At 34.2% G+C, this 19,067-nt stretch overlaps 1 protein-coding gene across 2 annotated transcripts in view; it reads left to right on the forward strand.

Moving 5' to 3' along the window:
• ROCK1 (Rho associated coiled-coil containing protein kinase 1) overlaps nt 1-19,067 on the forward strand; it is a 119,286-nt gene that overhangs the window by 98,016 nt on the left and 2,203 nt on the right. For both annotated transcript variants that reach the window (XM_061130845.1, XM_061130844.1), the window contains exons 22-32: nt 1,354-1,448; nt 4,603-4,768; nt 6,382-6,475; nt 7,144-7,232; nt 9,781-9,969; nt 10,574-10,733; nt 16,217-16,287; nt 16,478-16,566; nt 17,553-17,631; nt 17,788-18,049; nt 18,364-18,571. In XM_061130845.1, the coding sequence (XP_060986828.1) occupies nt 1,354-1,448; nt 4,603-4,768; nt 6,382-6,475; nt 7,144-7,232; nt 9,781-9,969; nt 10,574-10,733; nt 16,217-16,287; nt 16,478-16,566; nt 17,553-17,631; nt 17,788-18,049; nt 18,364-18,571 (1,502 nt within the window). The remainder of the gene's footprint in view (nt 1-1,353; nt 1,449-4,602; nt 4,769-6,381; nt 6,476-7,143; nt 7,233-9,780; nt 9,970-10,573; nt 10,734-16,216; nt 16,288-16,477; nt 16,567-17,552; nt 17,632-17,787; nt 18,050-18,363; nt 18,572-19,067) is intronic.

Consider the following 19,067-nt stretch of genomic DNA (forward strand, 5'->3'; position numbering starts at 1 on the left):
TAAAAATCATTTTCTTTTTTTTACTATAGGCCAGTTATTTTCATTACTACTGTTGATCAGCATTTATAGCTATTGTTTTGAGGCTTTATTGAAAACTCTGAATTTTTTGTTGCCAAGCTTGTGCCCTGACATTTCAGTTTGACATTTATCTAGCTGCTCCATTTCTGTTTCACTGGCAAGCCGCACTTAACTATGGGCTTTAAGCAGTGTAATTAAATGCACAGAGTTTCAGCTGCACTGCTGAATATGCCCTAGAAACAAAGTATGAACAATATTGGAAGTAATGCTTTCCTCAGTAAAAAATCTGGATACTGTTAGAGCTCTATGGAATTTTATGCAGTTATGAGTGGTGACTTTTCCATTTTTTGTCTGTTTCTTCTTGGCTTATTATACAATCCCTGGAATATGTTTTTAAATTAAAAAAAAAAATTCAGGATTGTTGAAAACCTTTTTCCTGAATGTAAATTAGCCTTCATTTTTTCAGTGTGTGGGGGTGACTTCCGCACAGTGGTCTATAATATCAAGCACACGTTCCTGTCCGTAGACTTCCACAGGGTAATCTTTCAGTGCCTCCGTATTTGGGGATGGATGTCCAAGTGATTTGTGGTGGTTCTTATGGATTCTTGATTTTTGCCTCTAAAAACAATACAAACTATTAACTGTCTTTAGTTTTGGTTTATTCTGTTGCTTGTGAGGATTGGGTTAGATGTTGCTAAATTTGATAAGTTATTATGAGCTGAATTTAAGATTTTCTTTAATTTTGGCTTTCAGATCAGGTTATTTTTATTTCTTCATTGATTCCACATATAAATTTCAGTAATTGAAGTCGGAGAAATGAGAATTTGATTACTAAAGGCAGAATGGACTATTTCATTTTAGAAATTGTAAACAAACCAGAGCTAGTTATCATTTTTCTTTCAGTTGAATTCTTGTAGAAATGTATTTTTCCCCCAGAGAAGTGCTGTTTCTCAGAGGGATAATTAAGTATGCAGTGTAAAAGTCATACTCCACAGCTGTTTGCTGGTCCTCACTATTTTTTCCTTATCTTTGAAACTAAAAGGTGTTGTTAAAAAAACAGAAATTGACTTCACAATTGGAAGTTTATACTCTATAACCTCCGCATCTATTACTGTGAAATAAAACTACAATGAAAATTCATGTTACTATGAAATAAAACTATAATGAAAATTCATGTGTAAGACTTTGTATAGATATATATTTTTACTTGTCTTCGGTAAATTCTTCAGAGTGGAGTTGTTAGATCATATGTTAATTGTTTAACTTTATAAAGAACTACCAAACTGTTTTTAACCCCATCAATATACTTACTTATTCTTTTCACTTGTTTTGCAGACACTTTATAAAACCCAGGTAAAGGAACTTAAGGAAGAAATTGAAGAAAAAAACAGAGAAAACTTAAAGAAAATACAGGAACTACAAAGTGAAAAGTATGTCCATTTTACTTTGGAACAAGAATCAGTCCTACAGCAAAGATTTCTTAACTTTTAAGTTTAAACAGAGAGAGTAGATAGGTCTTTATTCTTATGGCAGTGAAATAGCAAATCTTACTGGCCTAGTTCGGAACAAATCAAACTAAATTTTGACTAAAATTTGCCTTTATGGTGAAGAAATAATTTGGTACTTTAACACTATAGGAGTTGTACAGAGATTCACTAAATTGTGACAGTAAATTGTTTTCAAAGGTCTCTTAATCTTCAAACATCTGTTTGTATTTGCAAATACTACATCATGTAGTATTTGCAAGTTATAATTTTTATGTTAGGTAAAGATATTTAGGGTTTTCCTCTTAGTATTATAAGGCAGGTTAGTTTCTATTGCATGTGTGCTTAGGGCTTTACAAGGAGGCAGTCTTATAAAGCTGTTAAGTTTAATAACTGCTCATAGCTGGATAGTATAAGAACAGACATTGAAGCTGGTTTTCTCACATTGTTGTATTGTTGTATGTCTTATCTTTTCCTCCCTCCTCAAATCAACAACTTCTTGTTCTCATTCTCAGCAAATAGTCTTGTTTCCTGAAAGTCATAGGACATCTACTCTCTTCCACTGACAAACCACTGACCTGTCTGCAACTGTACCTGTAAACCCTACCTTCCTTTTGATTCATGAAAATAGACAAAATTAACATGAGTTGACCTAAAAGGCAGCCCTTCGATCTCATCCCTTTGTGCCTGTGGCTCCGATTATTCTCTCATCTTTCCATCATTTCTTTTTTTTTTTTAATTTTTCTTGGAGTGCTGTTGATTTAGTGTTGTGTTAGTTTCAGGTGTACAGCCAAGTGGATCAGTTACACTCCTCCATCACTTTTTTCCTTTCTGTAGTCATTTCCATTGTTACATAAGCATAGAGGTAAACATTTTCTTAAAAAATAACCTCCTTTTCTTTTAACGATATATCTACTTACAGATAGCAACCTATTTTTTTGCTTCCTTTTGTAACAAACTTCCTTGAAAAGTGACATACCATTTACCTTCAGGTTCTCTTCTCTCATTCTTTCTTGAGCTCATTCAAAACTTTGCACCCATTACTCTACCAGAATAACCGTTTTCAAGGTCACCTGGGGCTTCCTAATAGTTAAGAACTGTTGTCAGTTCTTACCTATTTATCTTATTTAATAGCAGCAGTTGGCATCATTGATTACTCTCTCTGAACTTGCTTCATTTGGTTTCTGTGACACCGAACTCTTTCCACCTATTGAACCGTCTCCTCTTCCTCACCCGTCTTTGCTCCTTTGTCGTTTCCCATCTCTGAGACCTTTAAACTCTGGAGGGCCCAAGGGATCACTCTCTGCTTGTTCTCATCCAGCCTAATGGCTTTAAATAACATCATTGTGCAAGTATATTCTTCCTTGAATTATAGACTTGTAAATCCAGCTGTCTGACATCACCACTAGAGTGTTTAACATATCATATATAACATGTCCAGAAAAAATGCCTTACTCCCCAGCCTACTCCTTGCTGTCTTCCCCATGTCAATATTAGCTGTTTTGTTAGTCCTAGTTGCTTAATCCAAAAGTTGGCATCATCTTAGACTCTTCTTTTTTTTCTTATATTCTGCATGCAATCCATCAGTATATCCTAGCTGTAACTAAAAAGCCTGTCCAGAATCTGATCATTTCTCACCACTTTCCATCATTTACCAACTTGATCCAAAGTGCCATCATCTCCAGTCTTGATTATTTCAGGTGTCTCCTTACTGCTTCTGCTCGCTGCTTCTGCCACTGTATTGCCGCCTCTGCCATTGTCCCCCTACTAAGTCTGATTTTAACCAGCAGCCTGAATGATCTCTTTAAAATGGAACACTCAGAATAAAAGCCAGAGTCCCTCTGTTGTTTTAGAAAGCCTTCTAACACTTGTTCTTTCTCTCCAATTCACTTACCACATCTCACAACCACCCCTGACACCCCTCACATTAGCTTCCTTCAGAACATTTCTTATTAGATGTTTCCTTTGCCTAAAAGCATTCCCAGATACTTGCGTGGCTCCTCTCTTCCTTCTTTTATTTTCTCAAATATCAGCTTAGCAAAGAGGCATTCTTGATTGCCCTCAATAGAATAGTGACCACACCTTAGAGCCACTTCACCTTTCCTTTTATTGTTCTTTGTGGCGTACTATATATCATTCATTTCTTTAAATTGTCTCACCTTGCTAATATATGCTTTCTGAGGGCAAGGAGTTTGTTACTGCTGTATGCCTTAAATCCCAGAATAGTGTTTGGCACATAGGAACTTTAAATATTTGTTGGACAAAAGAATGGATATTATTAATATTTTTTGTAGTTACTATATGTCTTCCTCTTTAGGCTTGAGGCAGAAAATTTTATTTGTATTACTTCCTTAATAGAAAGTAGGTGGAAGTCATTCATTTATTTAATAAACATTTATTGAGCACCTACTGTGTGTGCAGGTTACAGTTATGACCGAGATAACTTATCGAAGACAGTTTCTCTTCCTAGGAAGAGCAGGCAGACTGCAGTGATCTGGTTGTGGTCCGAATGTCAATTCTGAAAGGCTTTAAAGAGTTATTCCCAAGGAGCATTCCTAGAATAGTTATAGTGGTTTGCAAATCTATTTATAAATCTTCATAATCTCATTAAATTTCAGAGCTGGAAGGGACCTCAAAAATAATGTAGCTTAATCCTCTCATTTTATGGATTTGATTAAGTTGAGTTCTTATAAGTGTAAGGAACTTGCTTAGTGTCCCTACCCAGTGGAATAGAATGGGGATAGAAGGGGATCAGGGTCTAGGTCTGGCCTCTTGATTTACACGCCAGTGACTTCCCCACTGTGCCATGCTGCCTTTCCTTCCAGACCCCAGCAAATTCCTTTTCAGGAGTAGACTGCTTGCCATTGTTCTATTACCTTTTCTTAGTTAAGCAAGATAACACGTACAAAATTTTAGCATCCTTTTTCAAAGTGTGAGAGATTACTTTTCTAGAAAGTTTGTAATGGGTTCAGGGTTTGTTTTAAGCAATAAAATACTTAATTCTTTTATCATTTAAATAGAATTGTGTTTTTAACCATATAGTTAAGTTGGAAGGATGAATTGGATTTGTTTATACTCATCTCTGTCTTAAATCTACCAGAGAAACTCTTGCTACTCAGTTGGATCTAGCAGAAACAAAGGCTGAATCTGAGCAGTTGGCTCGAGGGCTTCTGGAAGAGCAGTATTTTGAACTGACCCAAGAAAGCAAGAAAGCTGCTTCAAGAAATAGACAAGAAATTACAGATAAAGATCACACTCTTAGTCGGGTAAGTGATAGTTAGCTAAGTTATGTGATTAAAATTAATTGAAAAATCTAAACAGGCCACATTTTAAAGTGTTTGGGTAAGTGTATGTGCATGAGTATTTCCTTACACACAATGGTCTACTTGTATGCATATATAAAATAGTTTATATAATCTAAAACAATTGTTAATAATTTAAATTGTTACTCAGTATATTGGGTTTTTTCCCCCTTTCTGGTTATAGATCTTAATATAGTTTATATGAAGAAATACTTAACCTTAAATTCATTTGCTTTATTATCTTAATAAATTGCAACTGATTTCATGGCCAAAATCCTATAAAATTCAGAGATGCCCTTTTGGGATGTGGATATCCACAAAAATTCTTTGTGGATATCTACAGATCCATTATAGAGAAACCATTACTACTAACAGTTGTCTATTCCTGAAATGTATAGTATGGTCAATAGATTATGGGGCTAGAAAGGGGAATTAGAGTTTTCTTCTTGGTGGTAAAGCCACCATCAAGTGCTCTGTTGTAAGTAGATCTGGATTCAAACCCCAGCTTTGCTCCTAAGAAGTTATGTCATCTTGGCAGTTTGCTTTGACTTCTTCAAGCCTCAGATTCTTCACTATAAAATAAAAATAATACCTATGTCATAGGATTCTTATGAAGATTAAATGCAGTCATATAAATAAAATGGGGAACAAGTAAATTACTGAAAGTAATTGTTGGAGGGCAGAGAGAATGAAAAGTGCCCACTGAACTGAGAAGGTATCTTTAGACTAAAACGGCAAGACAGGCAGCTCTGTACAGTCTTTGGACAGGTTAATATGGGTCCAGTACTCACGGAGTTTCAGGCAGACAATGATCTAGAAGCATTCCCGGCTGCACTCCACACCACCAAAGGACCATTGGGACAATTTTATAGTTCACCTAAGGTTTGGGAGGTATGTGCTTAAAGATAGAAAGTGCGTTCCTAAGTCAAGATTTATGAATGGGTCACTAGTCTTGTGGGAATAAGGAATATGTCAGCAAAAGTCTTCATCATTGTTTGGGGACTACAGAGCATAGAGGCCACTTCTGATTAATAATACTACCTACAAAGCCCTTGATGACAAAGAAATGATTTTATCACACAGTGCAGTCTGGGTAGGGTCAGGGAAGGAATAAACGGGGAGGAAATATATGGGCCCACAGTGCTATCTTTTATGCTAATAGCCATTTGGTAATCAGTCAAACATTTTAAATTGTCCTTTTTGTCACCATTATTCAGATGAAGAAACTGAGGCCCAGAAAGATTGTGACTTGCTGAGGGTCACAGAGACAGAACTAAATGTAGATTTCTTAGTTTTTAGTCTTATTCTTATTTCATTACGTTTTGTATTCCTTTCATTTGTATGACTAGGTATGTATACATGCACATTGAAATAATTTTTGGAAGTTAACAGTTACTCTAAAATATTTTCAATTATTTCCACATATTTCAAATTGGAAGCCAGACATTTTTATAGTTAAGCAGTGTCTGACCTGTCCTTGTCTGTGGAAAATGCAAGTATTTGTTTAAAGATTATTGTTTTCAATATGAGAGTAGCAAAGAGATTATACAACTTCAGCCTTTCTGTGCTTTGTTTAGCTTGAAGAAACAAACAGCATGCTAACCAAAGATATTGAATTATTAAGAAAAGAAAATGAAGAGATAACTGATAAAATGAGGAAGGCAGAGGAAGGTATGTATGATTTTTTAAAAAAATTGTAACGTTAAAATCAAGTTTAGAGGTAAATCTTTGTTGTGTGTCAGGGTTTTGAAGAATTTGTTTTCATATGTTAAATAACTTGTGTAGCCTTAAGTATTATCTTGAATAGAGTTAGTCACTCCGTTGTGTCTGACTCTTTGCGACCCCATGGACTGTAGCCCACCAGGCTCTTCTGTTCATGAAATTCTCCAGGCAAGAATGCTAGAGTGGGTAGCTATGCCCTTCTCTAGGGGATCTTCCTGACCCAGGGATCGAACCCAGGTCTCCTGCATTGCAGATGAATTTTTTACTGTCTAAGTCACCAGGGAAGCCCCTAAGTATTATCTTAGGGAATTTAAATATTCTCAGCATCACTCCCCCCACGAAAAGGTAAATGTATGAGGTGATGTATGTGTTAATTAAATTGATTGTGGGGGGATCCTTTCACAGTGTATACATATATCAGTTCTTCACATTGTACATTTTAAAATCTTAAAATTTTATTTGTTATACCTCAATAAACTGAAAAAAAGAATTATTTAATGAAGTCACTGAAAGTTACTATGTAGTATATACTAATTTGAATAATGAAGGACATTATATGTTAGTTTGCAAGGCAGAAATTAATGGCATATATGACATTTTATATAATTTGTTGACAGAATATAAATTGAAGAAGGAGGAGGAGATCAATATCCTTAAGGCTGCCTTTGAAAAGAATATCAATACAGAACGAACCCTTAAAACACAGGTATACATGTGCTCAGCCTTCCCCATATGTTTGTATTTTAGTATCATATATTCAGAAGTTAATATTTGCTCCTCATGTCCTTTTTCTTAAAACGGAGATTGTCAAGTCATTGGAACAAATAATGTAATACTCTTTCTTCGTTAAATGTAGAAGTCTTATTCAGGAAATAGAATTTCAGTTGAGTTAAGAAAGCTAATTTGTCTAGTTATCTGATTAGTAAAAAATATGTTTTAGATTGTATGGAGGACCCATAATTGACAGTAGGAAAACTTAATGAGGAGAAAGCATATGCTTGACTGAAGTCAAGAGAGAAGAATGACAAGAAAGAGAAGAATTGGGAGTAAGAAACTTAAAAGGGGTGGATGTATCATTTTGCTTTGTATTTTGCAGCTAAAACTCAGTATCTTATCATTGTACTAAGTCATCTAGTAGTTTTAAATTCTTCAAAAGGTACTGTGTACCTCAGCTGATTTTTTTTTTAATTACAGTAAAATATTTTGTACTTAGAGCTCTTTACCACTAATTTACTCTCTCAGTAATCCTTCAACTAAAGTAATTTTTCAAAAATGCACTTAATAGTCATTGAAAATCCTTCAGTGGGGATTTTACTTCTCTCTGTAAACATAGACCATGAAGAAAAGACTGACATTTATTCTTGGACATACTCCAAAAGAATGTAAGTTGAAAGAAAATGAACTAGGACGAGTATTTACAGCATATATGGATAAATATAAAGAGGATCTGCAAATAGGAAAAAAGACAGTTCAGTAGAAAAAAGAAAAAGCCAAGGGACACTGGAGAAAAAAGAAGCAGTGAAGATTGTTTTAAAAGGCTCAACCGTAGGGACTTACTGGTGATCCAGTGGTTGAGACTGTGCTTCCACTGCAGGAGGCAGGTGTTTGATTCTCGTCACGGAACTAAGATCCCACATGCCTCAAGGTGTGACCAAAACAGAAAAGGTTCAACCACAGTAGTAAAGCAAGAAATAAAAATGGAAACAATAATGAGATATCTTTTTGACAATCAAATTGACAGGTTTTAATGAGACGTGATACTCAGCTTTGAGTGTTATAAGCATATGGGGAAAGTTCATTCATACAAAAACAGTTTAACAGAAGAAAGCATTTGAATGTGCATATTCTGTGACCCAGTATGTGCTCATTTATGAATTTATCCTATTTAAATACTTCCATAAATTCTCAAAAGAAATACTCACAAACAAAATTGCTATAGCATTATTTTTAAAAGTGAAAAACTAAAACTAACCCATACAATGAGATGCAAAGAAGCCATTAGAAATTAATGAAGTAGATCTACATGTAATGACACAGAAATAGTATTTACTGTGATATTTAATACAGTATTAAATTTAGAGAGCAAGTTGCAGCACACAGTGTACTGCAAAATTCCATTTAAAATGGAAACATTTATATATTATCTACTTATAGTTTTAGGAAAAGTCTAGAAGGATATATACCCAGTAGATTGAAAGAAAAGAGAAGGCTTTAGCAGAGATAGTCTTTGATGAGTGATAACTGTAATAGCTTTTCATGTTTTTCACATTATACTTCTGTGGTTTTTTTGGTTAGTTCAGTGAAATAAGCTTTTACTGCACTAAAAAATTTACTCAAGGGTTCTTTATCCTTGATGGGATCTAATCTATATGGAAATGATAGTGGTTAGGGATTTGTTCTATCTTGATGGGAAAATCTAATTTTTTTTTAAACTAATACAGGACAGATATACGCTAGCTTATGTTTTGTGGCTTATGTAGCTAATTTCCTGTGCTTTTAACAGTCCTGTCTTATTTAGAATATATTTTTTCCTTCTGGCAAAAGGGGTTAGCCTCAACTATATTTACAACCCCATTCACATTCAGGAGGGCCTGAATGTGGTGCCTCGTCCCCCTGCTCTCCGACTTGTCTAAAAGAGAAAAATTATCTTGAGCCTTCTTGCCTGTGTACTGTTTCCTCTAATTCTTGTGTCATCCTTGGCTCCCCTCCTTACTACCATTTCTTCTTTGCTCATTTGATTCCTGTTGGTCTTTTTAAGAAGCATGCATGGACACAAATGCAGGTCCTTCAGGAAGCCTTCTGTGACCTCTCCGAGTCTCAGTTAGGTACTGCTGCTGTAGCACCTTGCTTGCTGCTTTCTCCTGATTTTCCACTCAACACTGTCATGCTTGCTTTCCAGCTCCTCTGCCAGACTAGGATATCTTTGGGGTTAACTGTATTTTCTGTCCTTATATCTAGTGCCTATCAGAGTGCTTACATGCAGTATAGTAAGTGCTGAATAATTGTTGAGCAGTAACTGGATTTTTGTAAGCCTATCTGGTTCTTGTTAAACATTTGAACAATGAGATGAATCAGTAATAGTTACTTGTGCTACCAGTTATCATATTCCAACTTCATTAGGTTCTCCTAATTTTCACATACACAAAAGGTCCTGCTTCCTGATTTTGAAGGAAAAAAAAATTTTTTTTACTGGAGGCTTAAATTGAATAGCTACAATGAAGAACCTTATTAATAACATTTTAATGTCATAATAGGCTGTTAACAAGTTGGCAGAAATAATGAATCGAAAGGACTTTAAAATCGATAGAAAGAAAGCAAATACACAGGATTTGAGAAAGAAAGAAAAAGAAAATCGAAAGCTCCAGCTTGAACTCAACCAGGAAAGAGAGAAGTTCAACCAAATGGTAGTGAAACATCAGAAGGAGCTGAATGAAATGCAAGCGGTAAGTTTGTGTGTGTGCATTTGTTATTACTGTATATACCTAGCTATTTCTTAATGTTTAGTTTGTTTAGTATAAAAAATGCATAGTTAGGTTTATATTCTTCCAGTTTGATTACTGTTACTCTAATATGAACCATGATCTTGACAAACTAGGAAAATACTCTATTAACTATAACTTGAGTAATTTTTACCCCTTAGCATCTGCTTGATTAGAAATGCTACTTTTGGAGAAACCACCAAGGGTTTTCCTCTGTATCGTTTACACTTTCATTGGAACCATAAAAGCATTTTCTATTGTTTTAACAGGTGTTTGGGTTTGGTTTTTAATGCTTTATGTTTTAGAAGAAAAAAAACCAAAATACTTTTTTAAAGCAAAGAGAAAAGGAGCTTTATGCACGCAGTGTATTCCTGAGGAAGAGAACTTGCATTTTTATAGTTGTATTATAATCTGTGGTAGTAAACATTCGTGAAGTTCATAGTCAGTTTTTAGTATTAGCAATTCTAGGTTACTTATTTTATAATTCCACTGATTCTTAGTTTCTAATGTTGGAGATTTGAACTTAATTCTTTATATTATCTTGGTACTTTTTAATTTTTTTAAATAGCAATTGGTAGAAGAATGTACACATAAGAATGAGCTTCAGATGCAGTTGGCCAGCAAAGAGAGTGACATTGAGCAGCTGCGTGCCAAACTTTTGGACCTTTCAGATTCTACAAGTGTTGCTAGTTTTCCCAGTGCTGATGAAACTGATGGAAATCTTCCAGGTAAGAATAATTTCTGTTACTTCATTCAGGCTTGCTAAAACATCATGGGAATTAATGTAGATGTCTTTTATTTGGACTTCTAACTCTGTCATTTTGTCCATGAATTCTTAAGAAGGGATTTATGTTTCTGATGGCCCAGAGTCTGATATTTGCATTCTTAGTGCATTTTATAGTATAAAAGCAGTCACAAACAATCTTAGGCTCTTAAGATAGATCTGAATGGCTCTTCTTAAATAGAAACCTGCAGTTTATGAATCAGTATTGAGCAGCCCCTCCCTATGGTGAAAGTCAAAACTGCTGCTACAACTCTTAGTGTTTAAGGAAAATTGTACATGTTTTTATGTGTAGTAGCTGTTTAGTGTTTTATGTATTTTTGTGCTGAAACTAAGAACTGTACTTAATAATCAGAAACATAGAGGCTGTATATAGAAACCTGCCTAGTGCTATAGTGTTAAACTTCAACCAGACCTAGTTTCAAATTTGGAGAAATAGATAAAAGCAGTTGGGAAGTGCAGAGAGGCGGCAGGGAGTGAAGTAAACTCAAAAGTGAGGAGCTACGATGTCAGACTGTTTCTTCTTTTTCCTTTTTTTTTTCCAGTGGAGAATCAATTGAAAAATAAAATACGGCCTCATGTTTTGATACATTGTAGTGTGGATTAGAGTACATTTATGTCTTTTTAACAGAGATGAGCAGTACATATGATGCAGGTTCAATTTAGAAATGAATAGGTTATAAATATTAAATCATGCATTATGAATTTTAAAGGCATACATATACACACACAGACACACACATTTAATGTACTACATATTCTTAGTTCAAGGTCTTGAGAGTTTTAAGTGGTCTTAAACTTGAAGTAGATTTTAATTAATGTATTTCCTGAATAATGCATGAAAAGAAAGATACAGAACACCACATTTGATATGATAAGGATTTGTGTTAACAGATATTACTTTTTGTTGTTGTTGTTGAGAATTTGAAATAAGAAACTTGATAGACTACCTAGAAAATTTCATGTTATTGTTTTTAGTCAAGAAAGTGAAACTCAAAATAGGAAGTGAATTCACTTCTGACATGTATTCTATGTAATAGTCATTCTTTTGTGGCTTTGCTACCCCAAAATGAGATTTCTGGAAAGGGAAGGGCAGGGAATAAATGTTTCTTACTCCAATGATCAAAAAATTCGTTCTATTTTCCCATTTTTGGCTCTCTGAAACCTCCAAGAGAAGCCTCTTGAAAATCTTGTAGCTTCACTTCCTTATCAGAGGATCACTTTGGAGTTAATAAGAATCTCTAGCTTCAGCTGTTGTTTGAGCATCATTGTAAAGTTATGACCCAGTCATCAGTTAAGAAAGAGTGTGACATGGGAATTCCTGGCGGTTCAGTGGTAAGGGCTTTGTGCTCTCCCTGGAGAGGTCCTGTGTTCAAAATTGTTTTTGTCTTTATTCCATCCATTTCCCTTCAGCTTTGTTTATAATGTCTTACTATGTATGCCTTGGTTTTCTTTGTATTAGGTTAAACATTTCAGAGACTGACTTGGTGAATACTGTCTAGAGGATTTGAATTGAGAAATGAGATTGGGGGAAGGTAATGAGTTTTATTTCATCCTGGCTTATTCAGGAAGGCTAAACTCGAAGCATCATCAGGTGGTTTGACTGGCAGATTTAGGTGAGGTATCCATTTAGATTTCAGAATCCTGATCTAATAAGCCCACTCAGGAGGGATCAGTCAGCAAAGAAATTTTTAAATGGTTCTACTGGTTCCATTCTGAGTATATTACTTAGTATAGCTGTGTATTTTCAAAGATTTTTGCTTTTTAAGATTTTCAAAGTTCAAGTGGAGGGGAAAAAAAGGTGCTGGTGGCCATTCTCCATTGACCAGTCTGGGTATCTCCCTATTACTGTGTTCTGAATTTGAAATTTTACAGAGGTCTCTACAGTGCTGCACCTTTTCATATCAGAGGCTGTGACTTTCATATTGGAGGTAGAAATTAATGGATAATTATTATCAAAGTTACATTACCTCTGTATCAGATATCTTACTGCTTGCCGCTGCTGCTGCTAAGTCGCTTCAGTCGTGTCCGACTCTGTGCGACCCCATAGACAGCAGCCCACCAGGCTCCCCTGTCCCTGGGATTCTCCAGGCAAGAATACTGGAGTGGGTTGCCATTTCCTTCGCCAATGCATGAAAGTGAAAAGTGAAAGTGAAGTCGCTCAGTCATGTCTGGCTCCTAGCGACCCCATGGACTGCAGCCTAACAGGTTCCTTTGTCCATGAGATTTTCCAGGCAAGAGTACTAGTAAATTAAAAATCTGTATTAAGTCTTATCATTTACTGGACCTCTGGCAAATAAAGTTAAGTTTTTGCGGTCATATCTAGAAAGTATTGTAAAAAGTTTTGGCATTCATTCTTAATTTGAGAGTTACCTATCATTCACATGTCTGAAAGATATTTTGAAGGTAATGATTAATTTTATTTAGTTTGGAAGACTGATCAATGATTGGAGATAATCAGTGCATCTGAATTCTTGAGCATTGGTTGATTTTTTTTTTTTAATTTTTATATCACTTCTCAACTTAAATTTTTTGGAATGGTTCTCTAGCTGTGTCTCTTAAGCAATACATAGTTTATCCAAGTAAACTTTGGTAGTCTTCAGAGATTCGCCTTGATGTTTGAATTGGCTATATTTGATAACTGATTTACACCTCTTTGTTACACCTAAGAGGTGTAACTCTTTCTTATATGAGTTACATATAATTAACTCTTAAAGGAGTTAATTGCTGATATTGCAATAATATCTAAATTTTTTTTAAGTTCAAATTGCTCTACAAATCAATGAAACCTGGGACCAAGTTTTTTTTTGTACTTCTTTAGTATGTTATTGATAATAATCTAGACTTAGAAGTCCTCAACATTTTTTATCTGGAGAAGCTGATTTCTGTTTGTATTATAAAAGAATTTAGAATATTATACTTTCAGGTTGCCACTTAGGTCACAGGTGGTCATAGTTTTAAAGGAGGTCCTTACATACTAAAAAAAATTTTAAAGAACTGAATAAAAAACTGGTATATTAAGTTGCATATAAGACAAGAGTAAGTAGTTTTTTTTAATCACTGAGTTTGGTTTACCTGCTTCTCTGAAGGGAATTCACTGAAAGGAAAGACTAAAATTCTGTTATAACATTATTGTCAAAAACCAATTTTAAATTGGCAAAAACCTTCATATATCTTACTTTTTTGAGTTTCTGATTTCTTCATTTTATTTCAATTAGGGCAGATATAAAATTGGGCTCATTTAATTCATAAAATGCCTTTGATGTATAAAATTTCTATAGGAATACTGAAATGGCACCATACAACAATTCATTGAAAATATATTTCAGTCAGTATATTCAAAGAAAACACTGGCAAATTAATCCAAACTTAGAACCAGAAAGCTTAGATATTTCTGGCACTTACTCTCATAGAGAAATAGCTTGGAAGGAGGATATTTTGGCATACACTATTTTGTATAAATGTCAAGATTTCCATGGCTTTAATGTCTTTTATTTTTAGTGAGGAATTACTGGTATGAAATGAACTTTGGCACACTGAGGGGAACTTTTCCTAGCAATTACTTTTCCTTTTATAAATGAGAATATTTGTGAATGATCAGCAGCCTTCTGTATGTTATTGAATATAAGTTAGCCCTGTGGTTTTTAAATTACAACCATTATTTAAATAGGGGGTGAGTTTACTTGGCTAATTAAGAACGAAGGAACTGCAGAATAATAATTTTTTAAAAGGTATATCAGGTACCTACTCTGTGTGTCAGATGCCTCGGGGTGTGTGTGTGTGTGTATATATATATATATTTCTTTTTAAAGTGTTAGGATATGGTACCCTGCTCTCAAACTTTCCATGGAACTGCCTAATGGGACAGATTAATTACTGATGAACAAAATAATAATGCCTTAAGTTGGGAGAAGAAGAGGATCTCTTTGAATTGAAGTTTCTCATTATTTCTTCCACTTTAACAACTAAATGAAGGAGAATAACAAAATCAAAGGCCATTAGGTACATGGAAGAAGCTGGAACAAGATCATCACTCCTGATACAGTTAACTGCAAAGCTTGTCTAAGGAAAGATTAGCACCGTGCTCTCGGAATTGAAACTCAGAATTAGATTGCCTGGGTGAACCCTGGAGCTTTGCCAGTTGCTAGGCTTACCCTAGGGCAAGTCAGTTCACCTTGCTAAGCCTTATTCTCTTCGTTTGTAAATGGAGGATAGGAGGACCCATCTTATCTTATATTCCTGAGAATGTAATATCCTATGTTCATGAGGTTATACATAGATTATATATGAGGTATTACTTGCACTTGATAAATAATAAATATATAGTAAATGTTACTATTATCATTACTTTAAGATCAAACTGTTTTACAACTTTTAAGTTCCACAGAGGAAGGTAATATATATTCCCCTTAGGGTCATGATTTAAACAATGGTATAATGTCACATCATAGCATTGTACCTTAAAGTTGGTTGCTTTTCTTCTGTGTTTCAAATATAATAGATCTAAAAAGCACAATTACAGTCTTATCTGTCACCCGATATAAAATAATAATTTCTAAATTTAATCATAAGCATTAATTACATTTAGTATGTATTTAATATACTTCAATGTTAACGATAATAATTATAAAATGCCTTGATTGAATTAGTCAAAGAGTTTCTGGTGGGCACAAACTGGTAAAAGATTAGCAATTTTATCTGCTGAATTCTGTGTTCTTTTACTGTTTATTCTGATACTACAAACTTCAAGGCTTTATACATCTTTAGTTTGCTAAGAATTGTAATTGGAGTTACCACTAGAATTAGGGAACCCCTCCCCAACCAAATTTAGACACTTTTAATGAAATTGTTATAGATGTTTTACCAGAAAGTTTATCAGAATATTGTACTGAGAAAACAAATAAAATGCTTGTCTCTTATTCTTTATATCTAGTTGGTTCTGCCTGCATTCCTTATTTATTTATCTTCTATTCTTACCTTCTGTGAGTAATAGGACACTTCTGTACTTTTGCTTGCTCTTTCTCGTGTAAATCATGGCTCTGACTTGTTCCACTTGCTGCATTTTTTTTTTTTTTTTTTTTGGCTCAGTACTTTTATATCAATGTTAAATGATATTTAAAGTCTTTTGTATCATATCCCATTTAAGCTGCAATCCATTCCAGTCTTGCCTGGCTGTTAAGGGTATTGTCATTATTTCATACTTTTATGATTGGGTACTGAAAGTTAATTTTAAGGGGAAAGTGGCTTGGAATTTTTTTCTGCAATTTTTGTATGGCCATTAAAGTTGATTTGTGTGATTGAAGCATGAAAGAGCAGATTTTAGCACTTATTCATGTAGCCGTGTTACAATGCCTGCTGCTGCATGCTGTCAGACAGCTTGTAATAGCTTTTCCTTTTGTGACAGAATACTATGTATTTTTTTCCTTCTAGAATCAAGAATTGAAGGTTGGCTTTCAATACCAAATAGAGGAAATATCAAAAGATATGGCTGGAAGAAACAGGTACCATATAACTCAGTTTTTCTAGTTGACATTTTGTTGTATATTTTATTTTTAAATCATAGAACTTATATTAATTGTCATTTTTAGATTGATACAATATAATCTAGACATAAAAGGCAAGTATTATACTTACCACTTTAAACCAAGTTAATACTGCTGTTTTCTCTTCTCCTTGTTTTTTTCATTTTAGTATGTTGTGGTAAGCAGCAAAAAAATTTTGTTCTATAATGATGAACAAGATAAGGAACAATCCAATCCATCTATGGTATTGGACATTGAGTAAGTTGCCTTTTATTCCATCTTAAGTCTGTTGAGTGTTAAATTATTTTTAGACTTACCATTTAGTTTATATTTTGTTATTTAAACTGTGTTATAAACTTCTTTCCGTAACAAATTTAAATAACACCTTTATATTAAATCCTACTTTTATCAAAATATGAGAGAGAAAATATTGCATACCTGATTGATGTATTCAAAAAGCATTTCTTGTAAATGTCAAGTATTCATTGGTATTACATTCATAGAACATCTCAAAAAGTATATAATTACGTTGGTTGTTAATGATAGGTCAAAGAGGCCCCAGCTAAAACACGAAGTTCCAGCACGGGGATCCCTCACTGCCCTGTTGTGGCCATGGGAAGCATCCTTCCTGTGCGCCCCTCTAATGCTTGGCAGCCACTCATCTGTCCTCCATTTGTGTAGTTTTGTCACTTGAAGGATGTTATATAACATCCTTGGAATGGAATCAAATAGTGTGTAACATTTGAGATATGCTTTTTCACTCAGTGTAGTTCCTTTGAAGTCCATCCAAGATGTAGTTTTTTTCTTTTCATGATTGAGTGTTCTGTTGTATGAATATATCAAGAGTTTATTTAACCATTTATTTGAGTTTTTGCTAATTTTGGCCTATTAAAAATAAAGCTGCTTTGAACATTCATGTACCAGTTTTCATACAGATTTGTAAGAAGTTGCCATACCCTTTTTCCAGAGTGGCTCTGTAGTTTTACGTTTCTGCCACAGTTGTATGAATGATCTAGTTTCTCTGCATCACCACTAGCGTTTGGTTTTATTACTATCTTTATTTAAAAAAGTCTGATAGGTGTATAGTGAAACTTACTGTGATTTTAATCTACATTTCTCTAATAACTAATCTTTTCCTATGCTTATCTGCCACCTCTGTGTTCTCTTCAGTGAAATACCTGCTTTTGTCTTTTACTGTAAATGTGTTTTTATAATTGCCTACATCTTATTTCTTTTCATTTTAGTAAATTGTTTCATGTTCGTCCTGTAACACAAGGAGATGTGTACAGAGCTGAAACTGAAGAAATTCCTAAAATATTCCAGGTAAAAATCTGAAGTTCTAATTGTAGAAGACCCTTTACCTAAGTAATAAGTGTATTTGTGAAGTAAACGTAAATACATCAATACTTTTATACATTTGAAACTTGAATGTGCAGATCCAGACTTTTTTAATCTTCTGTTTACCATTTCTGAATGTAGATACTATATGCAAATGAAGGTGAATGTAGAAAAGACTTAGAGGTGGAACCAGTACAACAAGCTGAAAAAACAAATTTTCAAAACCACAAAGGCCATGAGTTCATTCCCACACTCTACCACTTTCCCGCCAACTGTGAGGCCTGTGCCAAGCCTCTCTGGCATGTTTTTAAGCCACCGCCTGCCCTGGAGTGTCGAAGATGCCATGTTAAGTGCCACAGAGACCACATAGATAAGAAAGAGGACTTGATTTCTCCATGTAAAGGTAAGGCATGAAAGTGATTCTTATACCATTTAATAAGATTACTTCTTCAAGTGTAGCACTTCCTGTAACAAGTTGAAAAGAGATAATAAGATGTAATATTTTGGCACTGGTGGAGCCACATATGTATTTCTGATTTTGCTTTATTTTTACTAGGTTATGACTAATGTTTTCTCCTTAAATTTTGACAATTAAAAAGAGAAGATACCGTCCAAGCTTAATTAAGCATAGTAAATCTTTTCAAATTGTTAAGAACCTTTGAGAGGGCTCCTTTAAGTATTATGTGACTTTGATTGTGCTCTTTTTTCTTAAAATAGTAAGTTATGATGTAACATCAGCAAGAGATATGCTGCTACTAGCGTGTTCTCAGGATGAACAAAAAAAATGGGTAACTCATTTAGTAAAGAAGATCCCTAAGAATCCACCATCTGGTTTTGTGCGTGCGTCCCCTCGGACACTTTCTACAAGGTCCACTGCAAATCAGTCTTTCCGGAAAGTGGTCAAAAATACATCTGGAAAAGCTAGGTAAGGATTGAAGTGTTAACCTTTCTCACACTAAGTGACTGGATAATAGTTATCAAAACCCAAAATCAAATTGTTCTTTTCCCTGTAAAAGGCATCATTTGTAGTTGGGTCTTTATATATGACTTAAAATGACTTTACAAAGTAGTTTAACTGATTCCTGTTTAAAGCTCAGAATATTTATAAATATCGTATTTATTTAGTTCCATGTCAGGTTTTATTGTAATTGGTTGTGTTATACATGGTAGATATTTCACCCTTAATGTTTTAAGCAACTGTTTATCCCTTTTTAATATAAATAGGTTCATGTGAAACTTTGCTCATCTTATTTTTAGCTATGTTAGCATAAATTTTTAAAAAATCAAAATTATTTGACATCACTGTTACAAATAAACTTTTTGGTTAATTACCCTTTTTTTCTTTTTGGGGGAGGGTAGTTTAACTACTTTTGAGAAAATTTTTTAAAAGTTTATATGGTAAAATGAACAACTGTAGGGCA

This window comes from Dama dama, chromosome 27, assembly GCF_033118175.1.
Source record: "Dama dama isolate Ldn47 chromosome 27, ASM3311817v1, whole genome shotgun sequence".
Taxonomy (NCBI): Eukaryota; Metazoa; Chordata; class Mammalia; order Artiodactyla; family Cervidae; genus Dama; species Dama dama.